The sequence below is a fragment of the Antechinus flavipes genome, chromosome 5, assembly GCF_016432865.1.
Source record: "Antechinus flavipes isolate AdamAnt ecotype Samford, QLD, Australia chromosome 5, AdamAnt_v2, whole genome shotgun sequence".
Classification (NCBI taxonomy): domain Eukaryota; kingdom Metazoa; phylum Chordata; class Mammalia; order Dasyuromorphia; family Dasyuridae; genus Antechinus; species Antechinus flavipes.
In genome coordinates this window covers 87,115,890-87,141,778 of record NC_067402.1, presented here as the reverse complement: position 1 = coordinate 87,141,778, position 25,889 = coordinate 87,115,890, and the positions used below count along the sequence as shown (strand labels likewise).

At 36.5% G+C, this 25,889-nt stretch overlaps 1 protein-coding gene across 3 annotated transcripts in view; it reads left to right on the top strand.

The window, feature by feature from the left end:
• Window positions 1-1,236: 1,236 nt before the first annotated feature.
• DPP6 (dipeptidyl peptidase like 6) overlaps window positions 1,237-25,889 on the top strand; it is a 1,012,545-nt gene continuing 987,892 nt past the window's right edge. Inside the window, exon 1 of one of the 3 annotated variants that reach the window (XM_051961471.1) lies at window positions 1,237-1,603. In XM_051961471.1, the coding sequence (XP_051817431.1) occupies window positions 1,376-1,603 (228 nt within the window). In that variant the 5' untranslated portion in view covers window positions 1,237-1,375. The remainder of the gene's footprint in view (window positions 1,604-25,889) is intronic. The other 2 variants (XR_007947662.1, XM_051961469.1) reach the window with 2 other exon arrangements.

Genomic DNA, 25,889 nt, shown 5'->3' with positions numbered 1-25,889 from the left:
TGGTTCCCCACATCTTAGCCCGTACCCTTTTTATGGAGTGGATGGTAGGGGACATTAGGGAAACAAATCATTCTGCTGTGTTGTTGGTGAGATGGAGAGGGTAGCATTATATAGAATTGCCTCAAAATATTAAACTGGGCCTTACCTTCTGAGCTTAAAGCACTTAGAAAGAATAGCTTTGTTTCCCCCCATTTCCCGTTCCTCGGTAAAGGATCGAGAAGTTAGGGCATTGCTAGCAACCCAGGTCGATTCATGTATAACCTCTCCAGAAGCTTCCCCATTAACTCCTCCTTACAAGTGATCTTTCCCCTGCTTCCATCCCATCTTCTTTTCTACCCATTCCACCTCTTTCCCTCGTAAAATTAGGTGGTTTTGTTGTTGCTATAAGTTCTGTATAAACCCACCCCCACCCCCCCGGGCAAAACGAGGAGGAGCACCTCTTCGGACAGAAAAGGGAAATGAAAGGGAGAGGGGAGGGGATTAATAAGCGAGCAAACCAAGGTGCTTTGCATGTGGGCTCCTACTTCAGCTTTGCTTCCACCTCCTCTTTCTCCTCCGAGTTTCCCACCGCCCTCTTCCTCAAATTCATATCTCCCTCCCTTACACGCATGCTTTCAGCAACCTCTGCTTCTCTCTGCACACTGTTGGTATGCGCCCTCAGAGGGTGTTGTGCCGCTGCCCAATCCTGAAGCGCCCCTGAAATCTGGCCCCCAGGAGCTGCCTGTGGGGTCCCTTGACCCTACTCCACCCTTTCCGAACGTTTCTTCTTTTCGGCTTGTGTTGTCTTCCCCCACTGAATTCCGAACCACCCGGGCGCCATTATCCCGGCAGAGATTGGGGAGAAGGGGAGAGAAGGAAGGAATATTGGGGGAAGAACGTGGAGGGGACAGGAGAAAGGACTAGGAGAAGGAGTGCGAGAACTAGGGGAAAGGAGTCAAGGCAGACTCAAGGGGGAGAGGGTGTGGGGGAACCAAGAGGAGGAGGAAGAGCGTGAAGACTGGCTTTGGATGTTTTCTGGGCTCTAGATGGTGCCAAATTTCTTGGAGCCCGGGCATTTTCCCTCCCTTATTCTGCCCCCTCCCCTTTGATTAGGGCACTTGCAACGGGATAGGAAAAAAAAAAGAAACCAAACACACATATCCATCAGCCCCCCCTCCTTGTTTAGATGTGCTGAGAGAGAGAGAGAGAGAGAGAGAGAGAGAGAGAGAGAGAGAGAGAGAGAAAAGCCCAGCGGTGACTTCAGTGTGGCATGCTGTAGGGAGCAGCAACGGCCTCCTGGTTTTTCTTTTTTTGGGGGGTGGGGGGAGGGGGGAGGGAGATAGAGAGAAAGACAGAGGAAAAAACAAAAAAGAAAAAGCTATTGAGCGTTTGACTGATGGCTTCGCTCTACCAGAGATTCACAGGCAAGATCAACACCTCTCGGTCTTTCCCGATTCCCCCCGAGGCAAGTCATCTTCTAGGCGGCCAGGGCACTGAGGAAGAAAGCAGTGGGGCTGGGGGGAAGTCCCTCCGGCCCCCGGTGCCGTCGGCACCCCAAGACCATGGCGCAGGCGGCCGGCCCCGGTTCCAGTACCAGCCCCGGAATGACTGTGAAGAGGAAGATGTAAGACTATCTTTCTTTGTTGGTGACTGTGGCTGTGTTGGCGGTGGCGGTGGCTTTTGAAAAGCTAGCTTACGATATGCGTTTTCTGAGAGTACCTTCTTTATAATGTTTAAACCTTCCTTCCTTCCTTCCTTCCTTCCTTCCTTCCTTCCTTCCTTCCTTCCTTCCTTCCTTCCTTCCTTCCTTCCTTCCTTCCTTCCTTCCTTCCTTCCTTCCTTCCTTCCTTCCTTCCTTCCTTCCTTCCTTCCTTCCTTCCTTCCTTCCTTCCTTCCTTCCTTCCTTCCTTCCTTCCTTCCTTCTTCCTTCCTTCCTTCTTCCTTCTTATCTCTCTCCCCCCCACGCCTTCTTTTCTCTTATTTCTCTCTCCTCCCCCTTCCCCTCCCCGGAGCTCCCACAAATGTCATCCTTGTGCATATCGGTCATCCCCTCCCCTGGCAATGGGTCCCTGGCAGCGACGTTGGGCCAGGAGTTTGGGTAGTGTGTCTATGTTTTTCCGGCGCTCTCATGAGCCCTGCTGTGAGTTAGAGGGTTGATTTTGTTTGTTATTCTTTAAACCATATCAGTGTAGTCTTCTGAAGGGAGGCCACAGCTCTGTCTCTGCCTCTAAGTTTGTGTGTGTGTGTGTGTGTGTGTGTGTGTGTGTGTGTGTGTGTGTGTGCGCGCGTGTGCGTATGTTTCCTTCCTTTTTACGTCTCCTGGATGATGAAGTCGATTCTGTTTTTCCCCTCTGTTTCCCCCTCCCTCAGACCCTTCTTTACTTCTTGAATATAGACAGTATCCCGTTCTTCTACTCACTTCTTTCAGATGATGCTGATGTCTAGTTCTGTTTTATTATTATTTTTAAATGACCATCGTTTGTTATTTTCGGGACCAGAATTCTATAACCACCCTTGCTCTGGTCTGCTGCCCCAGAGCTCAACGCGTGCTCCGTAGATAGGTTATACCTCTGGTACTCACCCCCTTTCTTTGCCTTGGACGGACAACTCAACATTAGATCGTATTAAGTGAAAACTTCTCCACATGCACGTTTCCGCGGTTTCAAAGGTTGGATTTGCATATTGCCTTAGTAACGAATGACTCACGCAGGGCACTTGCTGCCGTCCCCGCTGCTGGGTCTGATAGATTGGAGAGTTAAACCACCTTACATCGATCCCTTCCAGCGCTTTGATGGGGTGTGTGTGATGGGATGGCGGGTGGCGAGAGGTGGGGGGCGGGAACTGTATACTTCCCAAGGGAAGAGGAGGAGGAGTGGTATAATTTTTTTTTCTGATTTTTTTCTTTTTCTTTTTCTTTTTTTTTATGTGAGGAGGAAAAATCCAGCCCAGACAATCCATCAAACGTTCTAGTCCCGCTGGTGTCTGCTTAAGCCTGTGACCATTCTACCTATGTTTGCTGCGTGAAGTGTTGCATTATAGTATCTGTGCTTGTTTTTTTTCAGTCTCTCTTGTTCTGTACCTCTGAGTGTCAACCAAAGATCACAGCATTATACTGGGAGCCCCAATTCTAGTTTCCCCAAAGTCATTTTATGCCCTCCAAATTCCCTACCGAGTCATCCTATGCACTTGCTGCCAAGAGAAGTTTCAGATCTTAGATTGCAATCTGCCTCAATTTACGAGTTCCAATTTATGGTAGGTTACCGGGGGCATTCGCCTTGAGGCCTAGATATGTCTAGAGAGGCCAGCCTTATTAAGACACTTTGGAAGCTTTGGGTTTTGATTGTCGCTAATAATAATAATAATAATAAAGTTCTTTTCTTCAAAAAAGGTAGAAGTACGTTTTGCTTTGCTTTGTTTTGTTTTGTTTTTTGAGGGTCAAATGTGTTCATGAAAAAAAAAAATAAGAAAGAAAGATAGAAAAACAGATGTAAGCTTCGACCTTGCATAAGAATTTTCCTTTGGATCATTTCCCAAAGCTCTTCATTAAGAAACGTCTCTTCCCCTGGCTAGCTTCGTCCTAAGGGATGTGAACGAGTTCTTAGTCATCTGGGTCGCCGACTAACAGCCCTTTAATAAAGGGGTGAGGGAGTAGTGGGTAGAAAAAGTAAGAGATTAAAGATAACAGTAGTTCAGCGAGGGGGGGGGGAAATTGGGAGGGGGGAGACAAGGTAACTGAGCTGCAATGCAGACAGATTTCTCCGTAGACGCTCGTTTTCTGGAGTCTGGCTTAAATTTGGAACTATATTGCCAGAGCCAGGAACGTGTGACAGGCACCGGGAAAGGACCCTTTGTGAAATTTCCTCCCTGTAGACTCTAGGTGTCGCTAGGACAAAGCAAAGACACTGGCTTCTGGATTTCCTATCAGATATTTTCTCAGCTCTGATTTTTTTTTCCTTCCCTTTTTCTGATTTTTTTTTTTTTTTTTTTTTTTTTTTTTTAGCTATTTGAAGCATACATTCCCTGCTTTTAAATATCACAGATGTCTGGAACTGTTTCTCAGATCATCAAACCGGTTGGACCTAGAAACAAATAAGGAAATTAAGACAAAAAAAGGATTTTTGTTGATGTGACTCACAGATAGACCTTTAACTTAATCATTAAGAGTAAAAGGTCCAGTAGTTGATGTGCTTTTTTACCCCAGAGAAATATAAAGGGCATGTACTTTTGTGGGCCTTATATATATATGTTTACAGAATTGTAGATCTATCTATTCATGCAAGTGTCTGATGTGTATGGCCAATGCACAGCAATATATTCAGTATATGCAGCCCATACAGTAATCCAGATTCATTTTCCAGTATGTAGTTAGGCTAATGCTCTAGAGCATTTCCCCCTCAACTATGTCACCACCTCCAAATTAAATGTAGCACATTAAACTGTTAGAGATGGATAGATTCAATTTATTTCTTCAAAAGCATTACTTGCATTTCTCCAGGGATTCATCCCAATCCTTAAGGTTAGGACTTAATTGGAAAAGGAATCAAAGTAATGAAAATTTTCTTTTTAAAGAAATTTTAAAATCTGAGAATAAACTCTTACACTTTCACAAACATAACATGGAATTACTTGCCTCTTTGGGACTTAATTATTTTGAATCTTTCTCTCCCTTTACATTCAGTATTAGTAAGGTGATTCACAACTTAAAAAAAAAAAAGACATCCTGAAAGAATCCAAGAAATTGTTTAATTGATTTTTAAAATGAAGTTGGGGACATTGTAAACGTTTATTCATCCTTATTTTAACATGCAACACTTTACATATGTTTCTGTGGGTGGAGAGGGGGCAACATTCAGCAGTTGCAGAAATTTTAAAGATATTGTCATTTTTCCATATTTGGTTAGCAAGTTGCAAAAGTCACTTGTTAGCTATCTCAGGTGCTGAAGGGAGCTCCCCTCCCTATCCAGACCACTAAATCTTTGTCACATTCATCAAAGAAGTCTGAACCAATTTGCTGGAAGCTTTATTGCTCTTTTGTGGCCTGTCCCTCACTGGAAGCAGTTCAGCAATCCACCAAAGCAGTTTCCTGACCTTGATTACTGGGATCACTATGAACATAATGAGTTTCTTTCTTTTCTCCTGAACAGTTTTTTCCTTCAACTAAAACAAAAAAGCCCTCCCCACTTCCTCAAACTCCTGCACATCAAAGACAAATGAATGCAGTTCTGGACCAGGTGTGTGTGTGTGTGTGTGTGTGTGTGTGTGTGTGTGTGTGTGTGTTTTCTCAAGTGAAAAAAAAAAAAAAGAGTAAGATAGCCACAAGGGCAAGCATAGATAAATGAAGTGTAAAGGTTGAAGGAGGAATAATTAATTGGCAATATATTATCTGCCTGCACAGAATACATTTGAAATGGAAAAAAAAAAGACTATCTTGCAATTCTTTCCAATGATGGTTTTATTGTTATTATTAATTATAATTAAGAGCCAGTATTTTCAGAGGATATCCCCTTTTGGGGAAGACCACATCTCACTTGTAAAGATTTCAATTAGAAATATAAAAAGGATAGCTAGGGTCTCTTTGCTGTCATATGTTTTTCTTTAGTTTGTGCTAGTTTGTAATACAATATAGTAACTTCTAAAATATAAAATCAATCAAGATCCACCTCAATTGAGACACAGAAATTGTAAATGTTTAAACAAACATGATGTCTTTAAATTTAAACTGATAAACATTTTTTTAGTCTCTCTTTGAGGCACAGCCTTAATTTACTAACTGTTATTAGTAAAAATCCATCTCTTCATATTCATGTTTCCCCCTTTGGTGGAGGGAACATGGATAGTATATAGTAACGTAATATTCTATTTAAACATGACATTAAAATGAGCTAGTCAAACACTTAATGATTTACCATTAATACTGCTGCTGTCTAACCTGTTTTCCATCTCCATTCTCAAGATCCTCCTAACTTTCCTATACTTTTTCATCAATTTTGATAGGTTTTTAGATCCCCTAACTACTTGTTTCATTGCATATGGGGCTTCAGAGATCTTCTAATCTATTCTATATCAGTAGCTAAAAGGCCTTCTATACACATAATCATAAGATGATAATTTGGTATAGAAATTTCAAACCTTCCATACCCTACCTTTCTGGTCACAATCTCTTTATCTTCTATTTTATGATCTCTCTCCAAACAAACAAGTCATTCCTTTTCCCCTACAATTTATTGGCTAATTCAATTAGCCCTCTTTTGATTTTGCTTACCTTGGCCAAATGACCATAATGAGTCTCTTCAATAATATCAGAGATTCCCTAGTCCCCTTAGCTTCTCCCTAGTTTTCTCCATCCTCATTTTATCCACTTTATTCCTGAATTTCAGATGCAGCATAGTACTGGAAGAAGTCATAGAACTATAGTGAATTACCCTCTTATAATTATTTTTTTCCTTTCATTTGGTCTTTCACTATTTCAATATTTATTATCCTTCATCAATTTTCTAGCAAACTTCCTGAAATGATACTGCAAATTTCTTCTCACTTCTTCAATATTATTCATGTTTCTTATTGTTTAGTAGTAGTTTTTCAGTGTTGTCTGACTCTTCATGATCCCATTTGGGGTTTTCTTGGAAAGATACTGGAGCAGATTACCATTTCTTCTCCAGTTCATTTTACATATGAAGAAACTGAGACAAACAGTGTTGCCTAGGGTCATAGAACTGGTGTCTGAGGCCAGATTTGAACTTAGGAAGATGAGTCTTCCGGATTCCAGGCCTGGCACTGTAATCACTGCACTACCTAACTGACAATAGTTTATAACATAATCTCTTTGTAGAAAATATGGAGGTTTTTCATGCATGAAGTTGCCTACATCCCATCTTTTCTGCCTTTAATATTTGTATGAGTTTATTCTCTTTTAGTTTTGCCTATATTAAAGAAGAAAAAAGTCCTTTATTTCCAAGATATAACTTTAAAACTATGTTTAAATCTGTCCTTCCTTTGCCCTTGATCTAATCCTAGCATGCCACTACTATGATCTTGGTTAATTATTCCTCCCACCCTCTTCTGGGATCTTCAGTCTTTTCCAGTCTCTATTTCCTCACCCATCATCCTCTTCTTAACCCCCTGTAATCCAGACCCTACTCCTCTCACTAGTCTATAATTATAATCCTATATATCACTAAATGACCTGCTAATTTTATGAAACATAATAGTATTTTCTCAATCCTCATTCTCTTTAGTCTACTATAGCATTTATCTACCTCTGCCTTTTAAATTCTCTTCTCCCATGATATTCACAAAGCCATATTCACCTAGTTATCATCCTATCTGTCTAAGCATCTTCTGTTTTGCCTTTTTCATTGAGAGGCCTCTTCCTTTTCCTTATCTTAAAACACAAGATTCCATAAGTTTATGTAATCAGTTTTACTATCTTCTCTGTCTACACTCTTACTTATTTGGAGATCCCATATAGACTCCAATCTTAAATATTACTTATGTACAAGTAGCTACCAAATCTCTATATCTATCTATCAACTCTACACAGCATCGATATCAATATCTTTTCAAAATGTCCACTTAGGTGACTTGAAATTAGTTTAAATTAAACACATATAAAATTAAATTATTCTTATTTTCCTGAAAGCCAACCCCTCTTTCACTACTTCAGTTCTTTATTGATATTCCTCCTATTATTCAGGCTGAAATCCATGGCATCACTATAAGTTCTTCCCTTTACTTGTTCCTTCTCTATTCTTATAGCAGATAAATGATCAAATTCTATTCATTCTATCACAGATATATCTTAAACCTGTTGTTTCTTTTCCATTTGTATTTCTATCAATCTAGTTCAGGTTCTTACTGCCTCATACCCAAATTGTTAAAATAACCTTTAATTTTTCTCCTTGTCTCAAATGCCTCTTCCTATCCAGCATATGCACCAATTCATACCTATTTTTTTTAAATAGGACTTTGATAATACCTTTTTTCTACCCAGAACCAGAACTACTTTTAGTGGCTTCTTATTGGTTATGCAATAAAGCCTGAACTCTTTTGGCTGGCTTTCAAAGCCTCCCATGATTTAGTCCTGTCCTTCTTTTCCAATATAAAATCCATCTCTTAACCTTCCTCAAACCTGACAACTTCATTTATGATCTTCTGAATACTACCTGCCCTTTCACATCTCCATTTTATAGCTTACCTGGAAAATATTTCCTATAATATCTCCAACTTTCTAAGTCCTAACTATCTATCAATGCTCAATTTTAACATTTCTATAAAACATTTCATTATTAATCTATCCTGAAGCAATCTCTCTTTTAGAATTTTTGAGCATTAACAATAAAGCGCTGTTTTAAAAAACACTAATAGTGCCCTTATGATATTTTTCCTATTTTGTTTTGAATAGTATTAAATGCCTTGTTAATAATTACTTTTGGACATGATAATACCTTGTTCCCTCAAGTAGATTATAAGTTCCTCAAGAGCAAGGAAAAATATATTGTCCTTATATGGGTTTTTTTCCTACCAAATAAGTTGTTTATTCATATAACACTATGGAATAAGTATACAGTTGTGTTCTGCTTTACTCTGTAGTTATATTCCTGAAAAGTTGGGAGTTAACCAAATTTTTGCACATTGAAACATTTTAATATAACAAACTATAGAAATGACTGTAGTAAAATAATTGTGAAATGAATAATCACCTCTAATTTATAGTATATGTAAATACAACTTTACATATATTGAGTTTCCGTAAATCTGAATTAACACATTTTTTTTTTCCTATTTACTTAAATATCGAATAGATTCAGGATTTCCCAAATGTGAGTAATGCAGCCAGGACAATGATTTCAACAGTTCCATTCCTTTTCACCCTACTCAATTGGCATCATTTTTTTTTTCATAAAATCTCTGCAGAGGATCTATAGAAGATCTTTCTCATTCCTTTTTTATGATGATATCAGCATTCAATAGAACCATTGGGTTAAAAGATATGATTGGTTTTATTATCCTTATTGGATACTCTCTTGCGACACTCCAAAATATTTGCACTTTTGTAGTTCTATCAGAAATTTGTGAATATCTATTCATAACTCTACAAATATTATATTTTATCAATTTTCCAATCTTTTATCTCAGTAAATAAAAGGTCTATTAATGTTTTAAGATTATCTTGAATTGTATTTCTCACATTATTTAAGATTTTGAACTTTTTCATGTATTTATTGACAATAATAATGTCCTTTCATCATTGTTACCCTGGGAAGTATGAATTTACTAAGTGCTTTACTATATGTCACATGCTGAGGATGCAAAGAAAAAAATTATATTGCTACTTATATCAATATGTGCCAATCTTAATAGATTTTGTATGACAGAGTTTTATTTGCTTTATTAACTTGAAACATGTTTTTCCTGATCTGTTTCTTTTTCTTTAATTTCAAAGACACCATTTCTCTTACATGAATATCTCTTCACCTTTTTATGGTCAAAGCTATTTATTTTGTCTAACGTGATTTATTCTTTAATTGAATTAATAAAATTCCTCTGTCTAGAGTTGAACAAAGACTATTCCTTTTTCTTCTAGATATGTGTCTGCACATACATGTGGGTATACACATGTACATGCATATGAATATGAATATATACATGTATTATAATATACACATTTCTACTAAATTAAATTTATAAAGAATAAAAAATCTACAAAACATGAATTGACTTATAAAACATTATTGAATTAAGAGGCAGAATGGTAAAAGTGAAATTACATCTATAGCTATAGACATATACATGTATGTGTATATATTCATAGATGTATGTATATGTAGATACACACACACACATATATATATATACATGTACATAGACATACTTGCATGCATATATACATGTAAATATGTATATATATATCCACTTTTTTGTGTGTTTGTTATCAATGTATTCTTTGAATTATTCCTCATTTTCTCAGTCTTAATACTTTGCCAACTGACTTGTTTTTCTATTCATACTTATCTTTGATAATGTCCTTGAGTTGAATTTGAATGTTACATTCAAATCATTACTAGCAATATAATGTGTCCTGATTTTGCTCAATATATTACATTATGGTTTCTTTGGAAGCCATTTGTGAGTTGATGTTTTTCTGAAATCATGATGTTTAAACTTTTATAACTGAAAATTGGGATCAGCTTTTCATTTTGTTAGTAATGGTACACTACCTGTTGAGAAGGAGGAAAGTGAGAAATACTGTCTGAAGTCAAAGCCTGAACTCTCAATTCTTCTCCATAATTGGCAGGCAAATAGTAAGGTTACAGTAGGGAAGTCTGGAGACAGAGTTCTCAGAATCTCTCTTTTCCTATTGTCTTTGATACACACTTCCAGAGTAATTTACTTGTCTGCATTACCTGCAGATCTAAGTAACTCTAGAATATTGTAATAGCAGAATATTAATTTATATTTTGTGGCAATAGAGTAACCTCATTTTCCCTTTTGAGATTAATGTTCTTATATTATAACGTGGACAGGAGTTTTTCTAGATGTTGGCTTTAGACATTTTTTTCCTCCATAAAATAGAGCTTTTTCATTTTTCCAAAGCTTTCTCTTCTTTGGAGTCACAATGATTAATGAGTTTAATTTTTGCAAGCAACTGCCAGGAGGTGCTGAGTAAGATGTACATGCTGATTGTGTATAACCCTGTTCCTTTTAATTACTTTGATGATAACAATGCATTAATCAAATGCATGAGAAATGCTTCCATGTAATGTGCAATATTGATCCCTTTCATAAGGCTTTGACTATAAAAATGATAATCATAGTAATCCTTTTAAAACTACATTCTGCCTAATGCATTAAGTGTTAAAGGCATTGAATTCCCAAGCATAATGCTATTGTTTGATTCCATTTGAGACTGTAATGATTTAATTATTTTATTTATTTTCTTAAAGAAAACTTTTTTTGTTATCAGAATTTGTAATATGTAGAACCAGAACCATCTATTTTGCAGAACTTTTGTTTTTTAATAGAAATATAGAATTTTAAAGTTAGCACAATCTTAAGAACCATTTTACCCAGCTTTCTCAATTTACAGATTAAGAGAATGATTTCTGAAAAGATTAAATGAGGCAAGTATTGAATCATGGAACAGAAGTTCTGAATGTGTAAGCAGAGAATCTTCTTTCAATCCCTGCCTTTTGAATCTCATTTTTGCTCAATGACCTTAAAGTCCTTCATCTGAAAGATGAGATTTGAGGCTGACTTGCCCTGAAAAGGCCCACTGTAGCTCTAAAGCCTCACCACTGACCATCATTTTACAACTGATTGGGGAGCAGAGTTGGGACTTACAACATTACAGAATCTCTGAATTAGAAAGGAATCAACCCATCTTTTTCAACCCAAACCTGAATAGGAATATCATATGTGACATACTTTTCAGAGTAGTCAGCTGTCTTTGTTTGAATCCAGTTCAGGATTTCTGACTTCCAGTGATTTCTACTTTACTTTCCTGCCTCTTAATTTAGTCTTTAGGCTATTATAATTTATGAACTTTTAAAAAACAATCTTAGTATTCATATCATCACCATCATCATCATCATGATTTTGATAATTCACATATAGTAATATATGCCTTTATGTGATGACATACTCTGATCACTGTAACAGACTAAACAAGTTTAGTTAAATATTATAATGACCACAGAAGTCTGAGAATATTTGGCTTAGATTCACTTTTCAAAGTTTTGGGGTTTTCCAGTGTTTTATGTTACTATGAGGTATTTGTTTACAGACATAGAAAACACGGTCTTGTGTAGCAGGGTTAAAAAACAATATGGTATTCTAATTAAACGAATGTAAAAATTAATAATTATAAGTCCTATAAATGTCACTAGCCTTACCAAGAGGTCCAGATCTCTGCCATCTATAGGAAATTTGTCATCAAGTCCTTTCTCATCCTCCTACCCACCAAAATAACAACACCATCATTGACCTTCTAAGAATTGAAAGTATACCATTATAAGTATAACCATTATAAATCAAAGATCTTTTTACTTTCTTTTAAAATGCAAATAACCCTGGTACAGGTCATACTTTAAGCTGCTATTAACATTTTATCAGGGATTACATTACAATTAGATGGGAAAAAAAAGGAGCTAGCTAGGTTTAGGTGAGAAAAAGAGAAGTCATGGGAAGGAGGGGTGTCTGAGGGAGAACACTGACAATTTCACTTACTTCACAATTTTATCCAAGGCTAGTCCTTCATACATTGATGAACAAGTTTCTAAGAATAAAAGTATAATAAAATCAACTCAAGGTAAAAACCATACTGAATAGAAGGGAATGGTTGATTATTCAGAGGAGAGACACTAAGAACTTGCAGAGCCTCAGGGTCATCATTATGTAAATCAGTTCTCATCTGACTGTAGACATTGGATTTCTGGTTGGTAGAGTTCCAGCTAGAGTTCCAACTAACTCTTATTCCAAATAGTTTTTGGACAACTTTTTTTTTAGTTCAATCCAACATTTATTTAATATTTAGTATGTGTAAGAGATATTGCTAGGAAATTATTATATAATAGATGACAATTAGCAATGAAACAATAATTTAGCTACTCAAAAGCATATAATATATACATAAACATAAAAGTATTCACACATATGTATACATGTGAATATATTTTATTTAAATGATATGCAGTAGATGGTAATAAGTTTACAACTAATTGATAAACAAAAGGCATTATCACTAAACGAGCTTTGTGACCTTGGCAAAACACTATATTTTTGGGTTTCGGTTTTCTCATTTGTAAAACTGAATGAGGAATTGGAATCATAGGATTTAGAATGTGAAGTAACCATAAAGATAACTTGGTCCCCTTCTTTCAATTTACAGATAAGGAAACTGAAGGTAAGAGAGTTTCAATGATTTACCTAAGGTAACATAGCTAGGAAATAGCAGAGATTATTTTGAACTCTGATTATCTTACCTTTCCACAACAATTTGCCTCTTAAGAAATGGCAACTTCAGTCCCTGAGAGAAAAAAATATAGGGACAGAAATTCTGAATCTCTCTGGAGATTAGATTTTGCTGGAAGTGTGGGATAAGTGTTCCAAGAATTTGAATGAGTAGGAGCCAGGCCCATGGAACAGGGAGCAATACGACATTGGCTATTTTGAAGTCCATCTTGGAGAAGTTGACAACGATTTTATGACGGAAGCTGTATCATTATTAGGAAGTATATCTAGACATCTGGAATTGTAAGATTGGACTTTGTACTTTCTCCCAATCACTAGCTCATAATAAATGCCCAGTACAAAATAATTTTCATTTCTGATGTTGGTCATTTTTCTGTATCTGGGTAAGAAAAAAAAGAGACATTGGTCCTCCAAAACTCATTGTGTTTTCTCATCTCTCCTGTCCCTATCTTTTATCTACCCTAAGTACTCACCTTCCATGGCCTTTTAAAAAATATATTTATTGGAGAAACTGCATATTTTTTTTCATAATCTTCCTAACTTTTTATCCTCTTCTAAGTTGATAGCAAACACTGTCCAGAAATGGCAGCTTATCTATTAAAGTAGAGAGAGGGATATCACGTCAGCTAGTAAAGGGGTTTCTATTAGAAACTATAAATTTGATGAATAGAACCAATGATTGTCCTCAAAAAGTGATATATCACGCTAGACTAAAGAGAACCGATCCTCTTTTAATGACCATTCCAATCCAAGGAGATAAAGAACTTCTCTAAACTTTCTATTACTTCTTCCATTGTTGATTTACTTTGAGGATTTTTAAACTTGTGTTTAACCCCTATATTACTGTGTTTTGCTGTTCCAGAAACAGAATATTTCTAGTCAGGATCTTCATGCCACGATAACCATGAACATATTTGAAACTTCCATTGGTTGTCCCTTGTTTTTGTTGTTTCTCAATTCCTTTCCTTTGCACGAAATCTGTGATATTTAATACTCAATCACTATTGATACTGTCCCTCATTCTTGTTCTCTAGTTCCTAAGAGATCATATGAATCAGCAGGGCCTTTGTTTCTCCAGGTACAAAGAGAATACTTGAGCTGAATCCTAATGGATATCCTAGCCTGCCAATGAGCTTTTTAATGGTGTTCCCTCTGCTCCAACAGCTGTTTTATTTTGCAGCAACAATGAAAAAGAGTCTTGTTAACATACTGCTTCAGTGATAATGGGGTTAGCTGGATGATCTCTAGAGCTGTAAAGGACCTTGAGATGTCATCTAATCTATCCTCCTCCTCTTCTGTTGGCTTGAGCTCAAATGTATATTCTGTTACTTGCTACCCATCTAACTTGGGCAGGTCCCTTCCTCTCTCTGACCCTCAGTTTCCTGATCTGTAAAATTAGGGAAGTTGAGTCTATGGTATCTTCTAAACAAAAACATATGCTATGGTATATCAGTCTATACCAAAGAGAAGCTATCCTTCACTAAATCTGTGATTTTCTTGATAAAGGGAATATTCCCTATCATTGTATATCAATATCAATTTTGAAAACTTTATTCTTAGGGAACTGCTCAGGGTACTGAGAAGTGACTTACCTAGATTCCTACCAACTATGTTTCAGAGAAAGGATGGAGCCTAGCTTTAAAACCAACCATTTATCTGCTTTTAATCCATTCTTTTCATTTTTTGTTATTTATGATGGATGCTCCTATTCAATTTCTCAAAAAGAAGTGAAGCTGCCCTTATTTTCATTTCCCCCTGTATTTTCCAGTACTCTATACTGAAAATCAGGGAGTCTGATTTCTAATCCCACCATTGACATAAGCTAACTCTGTAATCCTAGACAAATCAGGTTTCTTTCTACTTAGAAATTTCATAATTTTGTGTAAAAGGTGAAAAAGTTTGGAAAAGTTAAACCCATAGGGCTTTGAGTCTAGTAGGTGTCTCGGTTTCACTTTTCTACAAGTGGTTTTTAAACCACATTGTGAACTTTAACTGAACTGAGCTAGAAAGTGGTTGTGACTAGCTATCAAGCAAACTTTTCTTTTTGTGTGAGAAGGCTTACAAATTTTATGTAGATCACATCATTTTATAGCACACATTGCAGAAGTATTTTACTTCCTTTCAGAATTGATCTGTGTGTGTTCGATTCGTTATTCTTTTGTGTGTGAATATCTCATTGTCCTCACTGGCTCAGTACCAAAAAAAGACTGAAATAGAGGTAGAGGTCCCAGCTTCAGTAAATTAGTGCACATCATGGAGAAAGAGGGAATTCTTGTAAACACAGAAATGCAACAAGATACCTTTCATTAGAAGTTTGGGTACTTTTTCCTTCGTCTATATTGAAGATTTTGTACTACAGTTTCTCTTTCTATGATCCTGGGATAATTCATTCAGCTGGCATATAGGAAGACAAGCCAGGATGTCTTTGAACTGCATATCATTAGAGCAAAACCAAGGTTCCCTAACCAAGTTGCAAACTTTCTGCCAGAAAAAAATGATCCTGGGTACTATCATCTATTTAAAATAGCCTAAGGCTTTCTGGCTTATAACTCTATATATTTCCGTGATATAAAACCCAGAACTAATAATAAAAATTATACAGCAAGAAAAAATATCTTGGGGAGGAAAGAAGGCAGAAAGGGCACTGCATGTCATCCATGATAAGGTAAGCCCTGACACTTGCTTAGAGTGACTTTTTTCTCTTTGCCATTCTGTAAAATGGTTATGTAATTCCTGCTTCCTGAAACTCCCTGGGCTCCATGCATGTTTGAAATGTGGAAGCTTTTGCTTAAAATACAGTTTTGGAAAGCATTGCTTTGGGATCTTGCATCTGTTTGCTGTTTGGTGGTGTGATTGGCTAAAAGGTTTCTTTTTTTCCCAGGGGTGACAGAGATAGCCTGGATTAGTATGTAATCAAAGGGATATGCTGACAGGCTCCTAAATCTAAGAAAACTCTAATAAGCACCTTTATTTTTCAAGATGTCAAATGCAGCCAAAGTGCATGCAATTAGATAAGCATAATGTGGCAGAAAATGAAGAGATCCATGACTTTGGATTTGTTGCTCTTTGACCACAGTAGGACTTGGGCTGCTTACATTCTGTGCATCACTAAAATAAGGGACTTCTTGGATGTGGAGTGAGTACAGGCTGCACACTCTTAAGGGTAGAAAGGTGAGTTAAAATAGCAAAGTGACAGAAAGAGATGGAAAGTGAGAGAGCAAGAACAAAAGTGAGGACAAGGGGGAGGAGAAAAAGGAAAAGGAAGAAAGAAAGGGGGGAGAAGAAAATAAAACATATGGGAAAAGTCACACTTTGTACAAGGTTAGGCAAGGAAAGGGGAGAGAGAATCACTTCCTTTTTCAGGGCACATTCTTCACACCCCATTGAGCCTTGCTATTCCTGTGAACCATTGGCCATCTGCTGATCTGCCAGAGATTAGAGAAGGAGGTCACAATCTGAATTGGATTCTAAAGTGATACTAATCACTCAATTCTCTCCCTTATGTCTCAGCAGGGCCCAGCACAGCACCATTGGGAATAAGGTCATCCATAGTATAGATAGAATAGATAATAACCTATGTCTTTCAACAATTGTATTACCTTATTTTTATATAGCCTTCATTATTTACAAAACATTTTCACAACAATTATCTGTATTAAATATAATGATTACATTGGGAAATAAGCAGAACAAATATGACATATGAGGAAATTGATACTCAGGGAGGTTCAATATTTCATGGAATTATGATGACCCCATTAAAAAAAAAAACATACACAAAAATCTTCTCAGTTCTAGTTCTTTAGCTGACTTGTTTGGTTGGTGTATAGTATATATAGTATTTAGATTAACTTATATGAGCTTTATATATATAGTTACAGAAATTAACTCTTTTTGAAGACTGAAATGTATCTTATGAATTATCAAATGACAATCTCCTACATCAGCATCTGCTCATCTTTCAGATTGACATCCTTTTACCCCAGGACTGCTATACTCTGACTATCAGAGTTCAACCATCCAGCTTAAGCAGGAAGAAAGAGGCATGGGGGACAGGGGATGAAGAATGTTTCTCATTGGAACAATGGCAAAAACTGCAACTTGGAAAAAGATGTAATGGAGAAAAATTCAGATCAAACATTTTAGTGGTTCTACTGAAGTGATGTAATAAAATTCATCTACTCATTTACTGATTCATTTGTCATTTCCCCTTTAATCAGCTATTAAGCATCTAACATGTGCCATAGGGGTAGAGACAAAATAAAACAGGCCTAAACTTTTTAAAAACTTATGTTCTAAAAGGAAAGGCAATATAGATAGAAATTAATATATAGAAAATAAATTGAAATTAAATACAAGGTAGTTTTGGGCGGAAGAACACTAGCAAGTGGAAGATTCTGGAAAGATTTAATGTAGAAAGAACTGTTTGAGCTAAGTATTAAAAGAAGAAAGGACTCTGTGGGTAGAGGCAAGGAGAGAGGCCATTCCACACATGAGCAATTACCATTGCAAAGAACAGAGATAGGAGATGAGCATTTTTTTTGTGGGAGAAGCAGCAAAAAATAACAATTTAACTAGATCAAAGTACAAGAAGAAGAGTAATGGTATATTGAAAAGTAAGTAAAAAAGAAAAGGTAAATTGAGATCAGAATTTTGAAGAGTTTTTGGCATCAAACAGAGAGTCTATATTTTTTCCCCTATGGATAATAGACTGAGGAGGATAAGTTATTTAAGATCTTTAAAGTAGAAGAAAATCTTGATCTTCTGTTCTCTAGTTAATTCTAATTTACCTAAATCTTTCTTAGACTAGTTTACAAAAATCAACTCTAGGTATAATATCAGACAGAATATTATGTTGAGGAACCCTGAAGGGATATTAGGTGGTCAGTGTTGTATAAATAGAATTCCAGTGTTTGTCATACAGATTCCCAGTCTCCAGGGAAATATAAAAATTTAAAATATACTGAACTATTTTTTTTTATCAGTACTCAGAGTATGTAACTATCTCTTTTTTTAAAATAACTTTTTATTGATAGAACGCATGCCAGGGTAATTTTTTACAGCATTATCCCTTGCACTCACTTCTGTTCCGATTTTTCCCCTCCCTTCCTCCACCCCCTCCCCCAGATGGCAAGCAGTCCTTTACATGTTGAATAGATTACATATACTGAACTATTTTGATGAAAACCCTTTCTTTGATTATTTGGAAGGCATTTCAGAATTTATCCTACTATCCCAGTTTAACATTATGAAAGATGGAATAAATCCACAAGGATTTATTAAGTGCCTAATATATTTCAGATACTTTTCTAAGTGGTACCATTACAAAGAAAAAAATAAAAACAATTCTTGCTCTCAAGAATCTAACATTCTTTTGAAGGAGCCATGTCTGTCTATAAATGGAAATCAGTTATTAATATTTTGGTTAGTAAGTAATAAATGTACTTAGAACAAATCTTTTTTTTTAATCTTATGAGATAGTTGGTGGAAGTAATATATCTGGGAGACATTGGGAAAGGGGATAACTAAAAGCCTAAAATGTTTTCTTTTACTTATATTTTGGGACTAGATTTGATAATATCAGTCAATTGAGAACTGTAGTCGAAACAGTGGTGGATAATAGAATTTGCTAAACTTGTTCATTTGTTCCTTAAAGATCCAATAAAAAGTAAAATTTTATACAAAAACTGTTTTAAGAGAAAATACATAGAAATAGAAAGTGTAACAATGACTAGTAAACTAGACTCTTGACAAGTCAGGTAGAGGTTATACTAAATACCTTCTTGAGCTCTATGTCTGGGATCCTATGACTTCCTCCTGAAGGTTAAGGAACATATGATTTATAGTTCAGAGGTTAACTAAGGCTCCATTGTATGCTTATTGAATAATCTTCTAGAGCTCATTAGGATGATGGCTACACTGATGAACCTTTCTTCCTAGGTTAGATGCCTACATGCAGTCATATGCTTCAGGGAATCATCTTGAGCAAAATATCAGGGCTTCACTCAGGACACTATCTACGAGCACCCCATAGAGTGAAGAAACAAATAAGTAATGCATAGAACTGTTCCCTTTTTAGACAACAGGAGAAGAAGATATTCCCACTTATGATGGGCAAATTGGAAACTAAATCTACTCCCTTTTCCCTTGCTCCATCCTGCTATAAGTGCTGGTTCTTGCTTATTTAGAGCTCACACTTTTTTGACTTCCAAAAAGCTCTGGAATTTTAGTAAAGCAACAAGTCTATCATTAAACTCTATACCTGCTCGAAATAGAAATATTGAGCATAACAGTATTGTCATTTTATTGATGCTGTCTAATCTTGATGGCTTTTTAAACTACTGTAGGACAAGGGCTTTGGAAGAAAAAGAAAGTAGTGGGAGGAGAATGTTAAAATGTTTTAGCATGATAAATTATCTAAAGCTTTTTGCTTTGATGTGTCTGAAAAGAAATAGAGAAAGGATACTCGATCATGTTGGCCTTAGGAGAAAATGGTGAGAAATGGGTCCTGGCTCATGGATTTTTCGAGACCAGAAGCTCATGGGGACCAGAATTTCTGAAAGCAGTAAGCAAGGAACAGTATTAACAATTTACAGGCAGACTGATCTGGAGGACCCTCTTACTTTCAGAGGACCTATCTAGTGCTTTTAAAAGATTCATATTGGTCTGGTTCTAAGATTTTTCTTGCTCTGTTTCCTTTTGGTAAAAGGTCTAGATTTATTTGCTTAAGAGTAGAATCCTAACTTTTATAGCACTAATTTTCATTATTCTATTGCTCAGATCATTCCTATAAACCTCTAGAAAGAATATTTGCCAGCTGGAAGAACAGTGTTTTATTGTAATAGCTTCTCGTTTGGTTTCATATCTAGAAAAGTTGTTGAGACTTTGTGTACATTTCTAAGAGAGGGAAGATGATCAAAGGAAAAATAATGCAGATTAATTAATTGAAAAATTATAAAATTTTACCATAACATTTCAGGCTAAGTATCAGTCCTCAAGGAACCAAATAGCATGAAGGGAATTAATTTACAAATGGATTAGCAAAGGAAAAAGGGTGTCTGTGGGTGTGCACCACAACAGTAGGACTAATTTACCAAGTATGAGCAAGAAGATGATGAAGATAGGCACCCAGCCCAAAGAAGAAACACGTTTCAAGTCAAAGATCAGTGTAGGACATAACCACAAGTCAAGGAATGCACCAAGGCATAAATTCAGGAGGATGAGTTAAAGATCTACCAACAGAGCCAAATCCATCTATAAATATCAGAAGTGTTCGGAAAATTAATGGATCCAGTGATGTGTTTAGAAACTTTGCTTAGAAAAAATCTACTTTGTCTATATTCTCTTTTGTGCCATTGCTCCCAGTTTGGTTGTGGGCCACACATCAAATTTAGGCACCAATGGGGCTTAAATGTCTTACTTTGCTTAGCCATCAGGATAAGACTAGAGAATATGAAATAAATACTTCAAATATAAATGACACATATGTCCAGCATTAGGATGGAAAAACTTTCAGTAAATTAGTGTGAAGTAGCCAATCCAGGTCTTCTCTTATATGTAAATAGTATGTTTTGTTTCTTTTTTTGCTGAGGCAGTTGGGGTTAAGTGACTTGTCCAGGGTTTAAGTGTCTGAGACCAGATTTGAACTTGGGTCCTCCTGACTTCAGGGGTGGAGTTCTAATCACTGTGCTACCTAGCTGCCCCCTCTTTTTTAAGTGAAGGCAGCTGCTTCTTGGATTTGAACAGAAGTGGTAACAGTAAGTCTTAGGAGTAGGGAGAACATGAAAGATATATGCAAGGAAAATCTACCAGAATCCTTATTCAAAGATCATAAAAGCATAAACTTAGAGTTAGAAAGGAAATGAGATATTTAACATATATTGGAGTACTTGCCATCTAAGGGAGGAGTTGGGGGAAGGGGGGAAATTGGAACACAAGGTTCTGCAAGGATTAATGTTGAAGAATTATCCATGCATATGTTTTGAAAAATAAAAAGCTTTAATAAAGAAAAAATTATAAAAGAAAGGATATGAGAAGTGATCTAGTCCAACCCCATCATTTTATAAATGAGAAAAGAGACCCAGAGAAACTAAGTGATTTGCCTAAAATAACACAAATAGGCATAGCAGCATATATATTTGGACTTTGATCTCCTCAATCAAAACTTAGGGCTCTTTCAACTGTATTATTCTGCCTTTTAGGTACTCGGCAGATCTCAGGGAAATTTTTAACCGTAGACGTCCCCACAGTGAATCTCTGGATAAATTTCATGATGTCTATGAATTTGGATGGGGGCGGTGATCTTTATTTTCATTAACCTCTAACTGAATTTTCCTCCTTTAATTATTAAAAAAAAATTCTGAGGTGTTTATAAGCTTCATCAATTTTCCAAAGGAGTCCAAGATATAAAAAAAAAAGATTTAAAAGATCTCTGCTCTAAGTATTGATTATTCCATAGTCTAAAAGCTGTTGGAATGTCTGGATGTCATAGCTCACCCTTTGTGTATTCGTTCCATTTACTGCATTCCATTTGTTCCTGACTTAGTGCTAGGTATTAGTCCTGTGTTCTAGCAGTAGGAAAACACAAGTTCCTTAAGATCAGGGACTCTTGTTTACCTCTTTATATTCCCAGCACCTAGAACAGTGATGATACTTGTTGAATTAAACTGAAATGAATCGAAAGGAACCCTAGTAGGCTATTGCAAACATATGGCCAGATATGTTCCATGTACTTTATAGCCCTCTAACCTCTTCAGTTGCCTATGGGATTAATACTTGGATTCTCCAGTTCTGTAAGGAGCTCATTTTTTTTCTTCTAATTTACTAATTCAAATTTGCTAGTATTATCTGATAAGCAGAGGCCAAAGAGAACACAGAGAGCCAAGGATGTAAAATTGTAACAAAGAACAATTTTTTTTAAAGAACAAATTTTCAAAAGAAAAACAAAGGAGGCAGTGAGGAAAATCTATAAGTGAGTTCATATATGGGAACTGTGTTTTTGGCATTTCCCTATTATTCATTATTCCCTTCACAAAGATCACATTTCATACTGTGTCCAAGTGAATAGAAATGAAGTAATTTTTAAGATGTATGTAAGTGGCAGATACTTCTCGCCTGGGGTTCATATTCACTTCCCAAGCAATAAGTAAAATTCTCACAGCTGGAGCAAACACTGAGATTCTCCCACTCTGTGTTCTACCTCCCAAAGCTCATTGATAGAAAGGGTCACATTGATCTTCTTCGTGATCAACCCACCGTTACCAGGGTATGTTAAATTAAAAAAAAAACATTTTAAAAATCCTGCCAGCAAATTTACAAAGAAGTCTTATGAAGTAGTTTTTGTTCAGTGATTACCTCCATGCTTTTGTTCGTGCTAAGCTCACTGCCAGGGATGTCCTCTCTATGGAAAGGAATTTTGCTATTGACTTTGACTTAGTATTGGTGCTGAAAAGCTGTGGCAGAGGTGGGGCCGAGTCAGGGTCTAGAAGCCAGGAGGTTCAGACTGGATGCCTGAAATTTACAATTCTTTGGAATTAGAAGTCAAGTTTGGAGTCAAGAAATTTTGGTTCTAATTCCCCAGTTGCTGTGTGGAAGATGGGAAGCCACAGATGTTTAAATTATATAGAAAAATGACAATTACCAACTACAGAATTCACAAATCTGTGTTTAGATTTTGACTGAGGGAATTGTAGAAAAGTTAGGATTTTAAGGAGGCTTTTAACACACACACACACACACACAGAAAGAGAGAAAAAGAGAGAGAAAGAGAGAGAGAGAGAGAGAAACAGAGACAGAGAGAGAGAGAGAGAGAAAGAGAGAGAGAGAGAGAGAGAGAGAAGAGAGAGAGAGAGAGAGAGAGAGACAGAGAGAGACAGAGACAGAGACAGAGAGAGAGAGAGAAACACACACCCTTGAATCAAAAATGCTAGGTTAGACTGAAAATCATGTCAAAATGTAGAGAATATTAAATAGGGAGAGGAGAAAGCTCTAGCTGTCTGTGGGGCTTTGCTTGTATTTATAAAGAAAGCTGAAAAGCTGTCCTGACCCTTGGATCCCAACTGGTCTCATGAGCAGGAGAGAGACCAATGTCTCTTTGCTTGAAGTCAACAGGCCTCTGATCTTGGCTTACTGTGGGGAACTGCAACTTAATATTTTCGTTTTTTCAAAGAAACACAGACGATTGTGGCTTCAGCTCTTTATCTCTTTAGAAGGTGGTGAAGATGGGAGAGGGAGGTGGGGAACAAGCTCCACTAAGTGCTTTGCACATGTCTCATTTGATAGATAAAAGACTAATGACACAAGCAAAGGAAGACATCCACTGGAGGAAAATTCATGTGAACAAGTTTGAAGCAATGAGAATAGCAGAGAGCCAGAGCCAGGGACTGATTGCAACAGAGGCAATATCCATCATAAATAAGGAGCATGAAAGGACAGAGTCTGAAGATAGAATGGAGATTCACTGATGTAGTCTTGAGGGCATTTGAGGCCATAGGGACTACCATGGGCTGGGCCACTGACATGGAGGGAGTTCTGGGCCATATCTCCCCCCTCCAAGCAATAGAATATAAGCTCTTTTAGGGTAAGAAGGTGCTTAAATGTTTGTTAAACAGCCCTAATAGTTTTTTTATCAGAGTCAGCAGAGGGCTGCTTTAGGTAGAATCCAAATTCCTCCCACCTACAAGCACTTCTTGCAATGGTAAAGATACAGGTGGTGAAAGAGGGATGAGAAAAGGAAGGGGAAGTTTAAAAAAAAGATCCTGTTCTCAGAGAACCAATAAAAGAAGTAGGGTTCTGAGTTTTCACAACTGAGTATGGCATTGTTGCTGTTTGTCCATCATTCTGGGAGAGATCCATGATATCAGGGAGAGGATGCCATGATATTCAAGTGAATTGGATTTAAGTGAGGGAGGGCTGTGTAAAGTCACCTGCCTCACTTTCTCCTGTAGAGCCATCTGGATCCAGTGACCAGATACAGATCAGGATGATTGGAGATGGCCTTGGATGCAATGGAAGATGTAAAGAAAATAATCCAATATGTTACAATAAACATCATATTTTAATAGGAAAAGCCCTGCACTTATGTCAAAGTCTTAACCCTATATGTTACTCTTTGATCTCCTGCAACTCACATATTGTCTTTGAATTTGAATCTTCTCTTCTGTAAAATGGATATCATATTACTTGCCACATTTTCATGCATTGGACAAGGAATCAGATAGAAAGATCCAATGAGTTTAAACTCTAAAACTTATTAGTTGCATGCTATTATGTCAAATATTTTTTGTTTTTCATGAGATTAAATTAAAGAGGCCTAAAAGGTTTTTTTTTAATATCTTTAAACAAGCAGCCAGCCAAATTTCCAGAATAACAAATGAAGAAAAATAATCACTTAGTCTTATTGCTGGACCCCTGTTCCAGTGAGCATTTTGCTTTGGTTAAATCTGAAAGCTTGCTCCCTTCTTCCCTACCTTAAAGCTGAGCCTAAATCCTGCCTTCTTCTGGATGCCTGTCCATTTATTGTTCCATGTTCTAGGAATTATGTTAAGCAGACTTTGTTTCCATCCTGCACAAACTTCCAGTTAAAATACTATAATATATGAAGTTCCTTGGGTAAATAGTCTTTGAAAATTTAGGTGACTTTTGGAAAGCATTTACTCTCATTAGTAACAGAGAATAGAATTACCTGTTTTGTATTATGTCATAATGCAAAGGTGGTATGTCATATTACCAATATGATCCCTTACAATTTGCTTTTGGAGTAGGGATAAAATATTAGGTTTCTTTAGCCTCAAAAATAATGAGATATGAGCAATACATAATCATGAAAGAAAGTCATGGATTGGATGAATATAGACTTTTTTAAAAACTATATCTCAGCATACTAGAAGTAGGATGATCACTTTGAAGTTTCAGAGAGGTAATTTGAATACAAACAAAAGGGAATCCTATGTACAATTATTATATGGAGCTCATTATTCTTAAAGTAGCACATGCTGAAAATATAAAATATCTACAAGAAGGATTATTTAGAAAGATTTGTGTGAGTTATCTACCTATAACAGATTATCAAGAAATGTTATAACTGTTTGTCATGTCCCTAGTCCTTTGACCTAAACTTAAAAGACCACTACTCTAAGACAAAATGCTAGACTCATCGAGTTTATACTCTAATTCTCATACATGAGAAAAATTAGCCAAAGATAATGCAATGTAGTATCTGTGGCCCAGATGCCTCAGCACACCTTGGTTTGTAACAAGATGAGCTGAGAAATGAACTAATTGTAGCAAACAGAAGAAGTGGCATTCCTTGGACATGATAATATAAGGGTGGTTAGGAAGCTAATATACTGGTTAACATAGTGCAGATCCAGAAAGGACTTGATGAGCTGAATCTGATAGTCAACCAATCAATCATTCAGTCAATCCTATTCAATTCAATAAAAGTATATTATTTACTATGAGCCAGGCACTGTGCTAAGTGTTGGGGATACCAAGAGAAAAAGAAAGACAGTGTCTGTCCTCAATAAGCTTTTATTTTAATAGAGGAAGACAATGCACAAAAGGAAGCTGGAAATTGGGGACTAGGAGATAAGGTGAGCACCAGGGGGCATCTTATTCCCTGGAGTTTAAACTAGGCAGAACTGCAGATGGATAGTAGAGAGGTATATCATATATCAGTAAATGGGAATAAAAAAGTAAAAGTGAAAGAGTGTGAGGGCTATAAAGGCCAAAGATAGTCCCTGCTTTCAAGGACTTCACCATCTAATGGGCTAGACAACATGCAAACAACTGTATATAGATAAATTTTATATGGGATTATTTGGAGAAAATGAAGAGAAAGAAGGCATTAATATTAGAGAGATGGAGAAAAGCTTTCCTGTAGAAGATATGATTTTAGTTGAGACTTGTAGGATGCCATTGAAGCCAGGAGACAGATGAGG